Here is an 11,047-nt window from a genome sequence, read left to right on the forward strand (position 1 = left end):
TCATCAGCGGCATTGCCGACTAGCTAAATTATTCTAGTGTAGCACTGCATATTTCTTCTGCACAGTATTCTTCCCACAGTACCTTGCTGCTTCAAAATTCATTTTTTTTTATTGCAAAAATGACTGGTTAATGCAGTTGTTGTTTTAAGGTGAGCTTGTATAATAACCACGGAAGGCTTGTGTGTTGGAATATTAAACAAGGCTAGAACACTCTGCAGTTAAATACTGATGAAAGTATTCCTAGCCTTTCCAGTAAGATTTATGGTCCTAAGAATATTTTAAGAGACTAAGTACTTATACAAGACAAGTTGTCACTATTAGAACATAATGTTGTCATGTAATTAACTATCGGTATTTAGGTTTCCAGGTTAGGTCTCTGCAGGCATGAACTGCAGCCTTAACGTAGCCAGTACTCTTCATTTCAGGCTTTCTGTGGCTTTGTGAAGATGTCAAGGCAGTGGTTCATATTCAGGTCTTGTTTTCAAGGCTATACTCAGAAATTACTTTTGTTGTTAAAAGATTTCTGGAGAAAGTAGGGATGAGTTTTGCAGCAAATTGCCAAGGAGCATTCCTATATGAAGCCTCAAGAATTTGTATCTTAATGCTAAGGAAGTTCTGTAGTTTCTTACACATGCATTAACATCTGTCCGTGCATGGTGGGGAGGATAGGTTTTAGTTATATTAAATAGGAAGGTACATGATTGCTGGTGTATCTTTCTGACTCTAAGATTTGGAACGCAGATATCAGAGGTGGATTGAGCACCAGGTACATGTTAAAACTTGCAGGGCCACCTGCCATGCTAAAGGAAACGGGGAGAAGGCAGCTAGCCTGGAGGTTTCCAAACCACAATATGTGCTACATGAACCGTTCAAGATAGTGTGCAGTTGCAGCAGTGCTTGACTACTTGTGCAATGGTCCTTGCCCAACCTTCAGGTTAACAGCACCTGGAGTCCCAATTAATTACTCCTTACAGTCCAGCTTGCAGGGCTGCCACTTGCTGGGGCAAGCCCCCTTGGCACCCCTGCCTGAGCCAAGGAACTGAAGCTCCAGAACTGGTTGGCTGCATTTGCAGCAAAGGGGCTGGAGGCATCAGAGGAGACATCAGGACTTGGGTTTTTGGGCAGGGCAGGTGCTCCCAGCATGTGCTGCAGCCACTGATCATAAGCTTGCTCAGCCCTTTTGTGGCTGTAGGAAGAGCTTTATCCTGCTGTTGGATGAAGACCCTTTCACATGCTTGCAGCTCCTCAGGCACAGATGGACCTTGATTTTCATGTGCCATGATGGACAGTATGGGAGATCCCAGCTATTCAGATCCTATAGTTGTACTGAACTCTAGGTCCCTATGGCAACACTTTTGCCTCCAGTGAAAAATTCAAGGCGAGTTCTCTCTTTTATGGAAACGTTTTTGCATCCAACTACCCACTTCTACCTTATCTGAACAGTTACTGTGTTTCAGATGTCCACTTTAAAGCTTTTTTTTTTTTTCCCCACAAAGCCAGAGATGTAGTATGCTGCCTAGAAGATACTACTTGATTTATGTGGTGCACTGCACCAACCTGAAATAAAGAACTTCTGTTTAATCACAAATCAGGGCTTTTGTTGTGCAGGTAAAGGAACAGGTAGTTTAATTCTCACTCTCATGCTATAAATTCAACAATCACAACTCTTCCTTGCTTTATTTTAACTTATTGTAACACCCTAGTTGACTAAAACCATCCCATCTACTGCATGTGTTCAGCAGCACTTTGTGTGTAAGAGCAGCACCTTTTTTTTTTTTTTTTTGGTGGGTTTTGCATGCATCAGCAAGAGAAGAAGGGAGATCACATTACAGATATTACCTGTGTAACTCTCCATCTGCTGCTGAAGTCACAGTCACTTGCTGCAAGAACCCACCACCAATCCTGGGATCTCGTGTGCCCCTTGGGATGCTGAAGAAGTGTAAGGAAGATGGAGTGAGATGATGAGGTACAATATGTAGGTGAAATGATGGGACAGGGACTGTATTTTGAGTGTTGAGAAGGTGCAGTAGGAGAACAGGAAAGAAGGGGACAATGGACTCTGGCTTTCTTGCTCACTTAAGGTCCAGCATGCATTTGAGACCTGCTGCTGCAGTGGACAGTCCTGGTAGCACTTGCCAAACAAAGTTACAAAATCCTAAACTAGTTACACCTGAGTTTTTGTCACTTGCAAGCAGGGTCATCAAATTTTCATGCCCACCTGGCAAAACAAGTTCCATTTGCATGATAAACACCATACATAGATGTCATACCTGACCTTTAACAAACTCTTGAACTTGCACTCCCCAGCAGTGTGTATTTTAAAAGCTGTTTTGGCTACACGTCAGCATAGCATAGCTGTTAATTTAACAAAAGTTAATTAAGCTGATGTCATATTGATGACTATATTAGAAAAACACACATGTTGGGGAAAATGTATGACTGGATTGTATGTCAATGTTGTTCTTCTGTTGTTTGCTGGTTAAAACAAGTGTTTGGCCCTTGATAGTCTTCTTTCTGTTACCATTTTCCTTTTTTTTTTTTTTTCTTTAACATCTCTTTTTTCCTGTGCTTAAAATAGTTGCATGTGTGGTTTGGATGGTTGGTTGAAAGGCTTTCATATCAATACTGTATTCTTGCTGTCTTCACTAACGACAGTCGGCCAAAATACATGTGTGGCTGACCATGACCATCGCTTTTCATGTGTCTGGATGTCTTGCATCTATGTTTTGCAAAAATGTCTAGTTGTATTTGATATTTTCTTATTATTTGTATAACTCTTGCTCTACAGCATGTTAAAATTATGGATGTCTTTTAATTGTATCCCAAGGCCTTTGACTCTGTGTTGTGGAGAATTTTCTGCTTTGTGTTGGTTCAGTCACCTCATAGATAGCAGTACCAAAATTATAGAAGTTAGTAGATTTGGTGAGGGAACTTCCTATGACCCAAAGCATAAACTTTGCTTATTATTTGATTGGTGGATTGAGAGCAGGAGGCCAAAGTATTTGTGGGGGAGATAAAAGTCACCTCCTGCAGTTCTGGCTGCCCTCTCTCAGTATAACTGTAGCTGAGAACCAGGTGCTGCAACACTGCGTGATGCCGCCTGCCTCCCTCCATGATGTGCCAGTCTCACGCCAGCTAAAAGGAGAAGATTGGAAGTCAGGAGCTGTGTCCTTATGTGACACTGGGAGTCAAACAGGGATGGGAACAAAATCCAGGTTGCTGACAACACATTTGATGTTTTAGGCATCTTTTTCCATTGTGGGTTTCAGAAGCATAGTGGTAGGAGCTTTTAAAATGCATAAAATAGAGGATGGTTATTTGTCGCTCCCTAGTAAACTCATTAGTGGCTTTGCCTTGTCAGAATGCTGAATATAATTCAAACCCCGAATTCCAGGAAATGATGAGGTAAGGACCAGCACAGACCTTAATATAATCTTAATTCTGCCCAAGGAACTTATTATACCTGTTGGAACAGTTCAGTAACAGGAGTACTACAGAAAGCCGGTATGAAAAACTGAGAAAATACATCTTTGTTTGTCTTTTCAGCTTTCATTGTATATGCTCCAGCTTCACATAGCTGGGAAATACTGTAGCAAAGGAAAGCATACCTGTTAGCTCACAGCAAGTGCTGCCTTTGAGGAAGCAAGCGTACCTGTTTAAGGATGGGATTTGTTAGGTTGCATTGTTAATGGCAAAGAAGGTTTTCTTCTCACGTGCATTGCCAGTGATGTGATGTGACGTGACAGTCGGTAGTTTGTGGGCGCAGTGAGATGTCACGGAGTGAAGGAATCCTTTGATCAAAGGTGGAGGGTTTGTAACATTTAATGCGCCTGAGAACATTTTAAAATGTACAGCAGGAATGTTTTAAAATGTACAGCAGGAACATTTGCTGTAGCTCTTGTTTGCTTTAGATGACTAACCCAAAATTGGATGTGGCCCATGGTGGCTGTGCTTTCTTCCTAGGGGTGCTGTAGTGCTTGTAACGTGGAACTATAATGTTCTAAAGAAGGTTTTAGCTGCACTTTGGTGCTTATATTACCTTAACCTCTTATTTCCAATGTAAGTTGAGAGGATTTTGCTACCCTTCACATTTCTGAACGATGTTTCTCTGCTTGTAAGGGCCTCAGTTACTTTGTTACATTAATTACATTAAATAAATATTTTTTTAGTATTGTCATGCAACAGATTTTCGTCTTTTTTTAGGGCAGGGAAGGCATGTGTCCAGGAGCCTAGTGGTATGACCTTCCCCTGGGATACAGGAGACCCAGATTTTAATTCTCTTGACCTGGAAGACAAGAATAGGCATACTGAGTCAAATCAGGGTTCATTTTGTATTTATCTACTATTCCGTCTCAGGCAGGGCCACTACTAGGTGAATAAGGTGTAAACAGCTCAGGAATAGAAAGGTACTTTTGTCTTTTCAGCTTTTTGCTGTCTGCCTCTGTGTTCAGTAATGCTTGAGGTACTTTCCTTATATAAATTCATCTAATGGGAGATCAGATCTGTCATGTCTCGGAAGGTAGACTCAGTTCCTTTCATAAAATAAAAAGGGAAATGTTTATGCGAGGCTGCAGCTGGTGATGTTCAGAGGCTGATCCCGGGCTAGCTTGGCAGTGGCATACAGCTCTTCAGATCTGAGCTCTGGTCTCCATTGCTTCTTTGGGCATGAGGACTTGAAGTGAGTGGTATACCTAACAGAGTGTGATGGGTGGTTTCTGTAAGAAATGCTGTGACTTCAGGAGAGGATTCATAGTTGAAAAGGCTGAAAAACCATAGATACCTTTCTTAAGCCTGAAGGCAGTCCAAGACTACCTTTACACCTTCTACTGACCATCACTTATTTCAGTATTTTCTGTGGAGCTTGTTCATAGGAGCATTGTAGGGAGAGGTGAATCCCAGTCAGATCCTGGAAGTTGCAGCCTCACAGTTTCTCTGTGGATTTAGCTGTCAATCGTGTATTTTCCTTTCATCATGTTTGGTTCCATTTTCTCAGAGGGAGGTGAAGACTGTGCAGGGTAACAGAGCCTTTCTCACATACTAAATGTTTTCAACTTTTTTCTTGTTGGCGCTGATGGGTCGACTGCGCTTCTAATGTAAAATTTTACTTCCCATGCAAACTTCAGAGTGCATTGACCCAACTTCCCAGATGAGTCCATATGCTGCCCACAGGACATTCGCTGAAATGCCTGTCCTTCAGGCCTGAACCCAGGTGCTTGGGACAGTCTTGGGTTCAACAAACACAACGTTGTCTTACTGACCTGCAGTGGCTGTCTTATGAGACTGCCTACAGATTGTCTAGCATCAGATGCCTAGCTGCGTACGACCACTTCTTTTTTAATGCTTCACATTGTTCAGCACAGCTAGAATTAAACCCTTAATAATGTTTTCATTATTGCTTTCCCAGTGGGACACTGGGTGTCAGCAAATTGCAAACTAAGCTGAGCCAGCGAAGGAGTTTTGGAATACTTGCAGAATCTTCCTTGTGGAGAGGAGAGACCTGAGCAACCTGGGATTTGCTGGGTTTGGGAAGCACTTGCTAATGTTAGCTAAAATATTCCTCCTGCAATACCCTGCTCTCTTCCTTTTGTCACACAACCTTCCTCCACTGTCTCTACAAAAAGGCTTTCATGCAATCTGGCATGTCAGCTGTTGCCTTTGTGCATTGTGTTCGGTCTGGAATAAAGCCTAAGCTCCTCAGCCCTGGTGCTTTATAGGATGGCATGAATGCTGATGGTGCTCTGGTTAAGAAAAAAGCAACCAAGCAAACTTACAATTAACAATAACTAAGCAGATTTGGGAACTGTGAGTTCCTAGAACTAATTGCATTTTAAAGGTTTTCTTTCTCTTTCCCCTTTTAAAGCTCTTCACCTTGGTATTTTCATTATGGAAAACTGCATTGTTAGGAAACAGACTTGTGTGTAGATCTTAGTACTACGTGATTTATCTTCAGAAAGCCCATTAGTGGTTGAAGAAGCAGCTAATCTACTTCACAAGTATAATTTACATCCCTTCTCTTTTAAGCAGCAACAAGCTACCACACTGCAGAACATAAGAAAGAGCAAGTACTGGTTTGCTTCTATACATTTCTATTTCTAGAGGCTTTTTCCACTAACCTAATGTGTATCGGTGTGAACACTATGCGGAGACAGTACAATCTGCTGCAGCAGAGCTCCTCCAGGGAGACAGCTTAATCAGCCCTAGGGTGAGTTCTTAAGTAAGGGAGGTGACAGACCGTAGAAAAGAAGCAAAGATGTGAAATCTTTGAAAAGAAGAATGTGACTCTGTCTTCTGGAGGGGAGCAATTCTATTACACACTGTAAGGCATAAATAGAAGGCAATTCTATTATATGTTGTGAGCTATAAGTAGAGCATCCATCCTGACTTCCCTTGCTGTAGTGAGCAGTTAGAAATCAAACTCACATGGACACTCTAAAGTACAGAACAAAAAACCTCCTAACTATGCTATAATGAAGCACGGGGGTGCTGACAGAACCTTCCCAGCACAGATCAGTACTAAGACCACAATCCATCCTCTTGAGAAATATGTTTTGTGCGCTAGTTTGCTTGGGTTTTACTCCAAACCCTGTTGTTTCAGGCATGAATTAGCAAGGCAGTGTTGGCACTGTAAGTGTAATGTGCCCTCTGTCTTTGCAATTCTATTTTCAAACGCTTTTTAGAACTGACTACAGGTATCAGTGTAGGCACTAAGCACCTTTACTTGTGGCAGCCCATGTATCTCATTTTGAGAAGGGCCAAAAGCTGCAGCTAAGGCACCGGGTCATGTAAAAATTAAGGTACTCCAGCTCTGGCTGTAATCAGCATGCTGTCAAGTTGTATCAGCCTTTGGAAGCGGAGAGGAGGAGAAGATAGAAAATTGAGTGCGGGCGAGCTGAACGCGGATTGACCTCTGCGTGTTTGTTCTTCATTGACAGGTTGATGACGCCTGGGAGTGAAATTCGATTTGTCCATAAGCACATGGGTCTGGTGCCAGGCTGGGGAGGAGCTGCCCGGCTGGTGCGGATCGTCGGCAGCAGGGCTGCCCTCCAGCTGCTGAGCGGGGCTGCCAGGGTGGACCCTGAGAAAGCTTTGCACCTTGGGCTCTCAGAGGACACGCTGTCATCTTCAGATGAAACCAGAGCATTAGAAGAAGCGCGAGCCTGGCTGAGTCAGTACACAGAGGGCCCAGCCAGCATGATTCAGGCTGTGAAAAAAGTGGTGACAGCGGGAAGAGAGCTGCCATTGGAAGCTGCCCTAAGGACAGAGAAGGACATTTTCGGAACTGTGTGGGGTGGGCCTGCTAATTTGCAGGCGCTGGTTAGAAGACCAAAACATAAATGACGGTTAGTGCATAAGAAATGTTCTTGACCTTTTTGCGAACAAAGCTTTCAGTAAAGCAGGCATTAAACTGAATCATTTAAGGACTTGTTCATTTAAACTGGCATTAACATTCCTGTTGTTCATGTCAGGCAGACGTATTTGGTGTGCAATCACAGAGAAATCCCCAGCAGATTCTTTACTGTCCTAATCACCTACTAAATGGAAATTCGTGAAATTACTGTGTAAAGGTAAATACTGTGCTGAGAATAAACTATAATTCTTTTGGAATGAGGCTGAAGATTATTTTCTTTGGAGTTAGTTTTGGTTTTCTAACTGGTATGGAAATGAACTGCTCGAAAGATATGAGGTTTATTTATTTGCAGAACAGGTGCATTTAAAGCTGCAAAATACGAGTTCCCCAACATGAGACCAGTGTCTTTAAGCAGCTTTGAAGGGATGATAACTGGTGAGATCGTAGTTTTTATTTTTTCATCTTCAGTCAGTTCTTTGTATAATTGCTGAGGAAGTATCCAAGGATACTTCAATTTTAATGACGATTTTTACAGGAGAAGCTCTAACTTACTGAGGAGCTTATGGCCCTCATTCACTGGCACTGATTCAGGTCTTTAAATGTATCTAGGTGTCCTCTCACTGCTCGAGGAACCAGCTGCCTACGTACGCATCTACACATTCCTGTAGCCTGGGCCTGTGCTGCTGAGCACGTGCAAAGCTGCTGACCTGATTCTGTATGTAGAATGTAGTTGAAATCTTGGAAGGCCATGATGTATTATGCCCCCAAATGGAATATCCTTGACTGACTGGGTGGTCTGAGTACTTCAGCATTCTGGAAAGACTTGTGTGTGGATCTGTCTACATCTTTCTTCAGAGTATTTTTACTGGTAGAGCATATTTGGGATGACCAGAAGATTTGCACTTCACGCCGGTGACTGTGCAAGTAATTAGATAACTCAGTGGGGTTTTGCCTTTAGAAATTAAAAACTGACACCGAGTCCCTGCTTTGGCAGATGATTCTTAAAAAGAATCATCTGTGAGAGCAAAAACACACAGGCATATCCGTGACTGAGAGTTTCCTGTACTGTTGGTTAGGATGCACTTGTCTCTAAACCCAGCAGGGGCTGAGATCAGAGCCCAGGACCCAGCTACTCCAGGGGAGCACGTTAAAGAGGAAACTTTGGGCTATGTGCCACTGACATGCATTCTCGCTCTGAACAGCCAACTAACTCTAGATACATGGAACAAGCTCCCTTAGGAAAAGGAGGGAATTCCTTGGATGGAAATCCATATTACCATTTCCACAGTGTAGCAGGATTCCTGCGTTCTAGACAGCGAGGTAACTGTGCTTATGTTTGAGGATCTTGGGACAGATCAATGATGGGAATTAGGCCTGGATTGCTTGTTAAGATTCTGCAGCTTTTGAGCAGGCGCTGTGCTCTGCTGCACATGTTTTACTATATGGCTTTCACAGCAGGGAGCGTGTATAGCCTGAAGCAACCAAAAGAAATGCTGAAGACGGGGATGTGTTTTGAGCTGTCACCCCAGGGAGGATAAGGAACTTACTGTGCCCTGTTGATCTGCCTGTTTGCCTTCACACCTGAAGCTGCTGCTGGAGGAAGATTTCAAATCTCTCTTCCGCAAAAATGAAGTTCAGTTTTTACTTCCAGGTTAGAGACAGGAATGGGAACATGAGGACGGAGTGGTGATCTGCTTTGTCCCTCTTCACCCACCCATACCCCTTTTTGTCCAGTCGCTCAGTTGTTAGTCCCCAGTGCAACTGGATTCTTTCCCATGCTCTAAAGGACTTCTGAAGTGCAGATGTTTTAATATAGTCAGGCAGTACTTGACTGTTTAGTAATGAAGCTGTTCTGCTTGTCATGAAGTTCCTCAAGACTCCTGAGGGATTCCAGACTGCCAACATCACTGAACCTTCAGAGCACGCTCCAATCCATAGTCATCCAACTTTTTGAAGCAATAGCACATCACATTGCTGTGAGTCAAAAAAATTGTGCTTTAAAGGGCAACTGGTTATGTCTTTGCTAGTAATGAGAATAAATTTGCTATTACTAATACTGTGATTATGTTTTTAAAATAGGTGTGAAAATTGCTTAGATCCTGAGCAAGACCCTTGAATCTTTTTTTTTTTTTTTTTTAAATTTTTCAGGTGCCAGGCTGTAAGGCTCATTAGTGTATCCTGTGCACTGGGTGATATAAATTTGAAAGGGAGGAAATTGTAGCAGAAAAGCAGAATCTGTTTAACTTGCACGTTTTGAACTAGACCTGTGCTGCCAGTAAGTGAAACGCAGTATGTACACCTATGGGGGACCTCTTTCCACTTTGATTTGTAGACAATGAGCTTGCTTCTCATTTCAGCAGACGCATTTCCCCAGCCATCCTCTCCGATTTGTATCAAACGCCAACGCTGGCTTCCAAGAACAGGACAAATAATTAACTAGTACCGAGTAAGACACTTTCAGAAAAGGTTACAGAAACTCATTTTATCCTCTGGTCTGTTGGAATCACAAATATACCAAACATAGCTACAGGAGATTCTGAAGATAATTACAGGTGTTTCTTTTGATCAAGGATTTTGTGAGCAGCCTAATACCGTATTCTCTGGTTTCTTTTGTTTTAAAAGCAAGTACAGCCCTTTTTATGAAAACCATCCTAACTAAATTACCATGAGTGCTCTCACGAGAGCTCCAGACTGAGTGAGATGAAATGGAATCCCATTTTACCAATTATTTCAAACCTAAATGTTTTATTTCATAGAATACTTGCTTATCATCTTAAAGTGACAAATACCTGTAACCAGCAGCTAACAAGCATTTATATTTTCTTTACAATTATTAAAGACTGCAAGCTTAATCTCTGGTTTTGTTCCCCTTCAGAAATGGCCTAAAACCAAACAAGCACTAAATGCACAAAATAAATCAGAAACCTCAAAATTGATACTCCCAGTCTCCTAATTAAATGGCGTGCCAGCTTTTTTGTTGCCTAGGGGCTAGTTGGCCAGCTCCCTCCTCAGCAAACTAGGTTTCCTATTACACTGTGAAATGCCTGTCCTATTCCCTTGCCTCTGTGTACTGGGACAGCCCAAGTGCTTAATGGGGGTGTAGATTCTGTGCTAAGCATTTAAGGTTGGATACTGGAGATCGCTTTTAGCAATATAGACACTTTATCATATTTGCTGCTGACAGAAATGTACTTACCAAATGGGCAATCTAGGTAAGCTAGGTGTTCTTGCTGAATGCTTGGCTCACTATGTGATTTTTTTTTTTTTTTACTGTGCCATAGGATTCCTGTATTTGTGGTTATCTGTGCTCCTGGAAATTAAGAGATGCAGTAGATTTTATAGTATTTTAATTTCCTTTTTCCTTTCCATTCTGCTCCACTGCACATTTCTCTAGCTATGCTGTACCAAGTTGAAAATCGCTGAATGTATGGAGTTACAGAAAACCACTAATGCGGTGTGGCTGTGACTGCTAAAATTGACAGAGAACACATCTCCTACTGAAGGTAAAGGTTTAAATATAAGATGGGAATTACCAGTTACTACTTTTTCTGAGTTTGGATCTGGGGAGTGCATTTGCCACTGATGATTGGCTATTAAGCTCTCACCAGCCTTAATTTTAGTACTTCACAGCTGCAGTCAGCAAGCAGGCACCTAAAGCAGTATCATGGGTGTTCGGCTGAACAGAGGTCTGCCGCTCTA

At 42.3% G+C, this 11,047-nt stretch overlaps 1 protein-coding gene across 2 annotated transcripts in view; it reads left to right on the forward strand.

The window, feature by feature from the left end:
* The window catches only part of ECHDC1 (ethylmalonyl-CoA decarboxylase 1), a 37,115-nt gene extending 29,550 nt beyond the window's left edge, over positions 1–7,565 (forward strand). For both annotated transcript variants that reach the window (XM_009480684.2, XM_075708056.1), the window contains one exon: positions 6,933–7,565. In XM_009480684.2, coding sequence (XP_009478959.1) covers positions 6,933–7,338 — 406 coding nt within the window. In that variant the 3' untranslated portion in view covers positions 7,339–7,565. The remainder of the gene's footprint in view (positions 1–6,932) is intronic.
* The last annotated feature ends 3,482 nt before the right edge of the window (positions 7,566–11,047 follow it).

Source organism: Pelecanus crispus, chromosome 3 (genome assembly GCF_030463565.1).
Source record: "Pelecanus crispus isolate bPelCri1 chromosome 3, bPelCri1.pri, whole genome shotgun sequence".
NCBI classification, from domain to species: domain Eukaryota; kingdom Metazoa; phylum Chordata; class Aves; order Pelecaniformes; family Pelecanidae; genus Pelecanus; species Pelecanus crispus.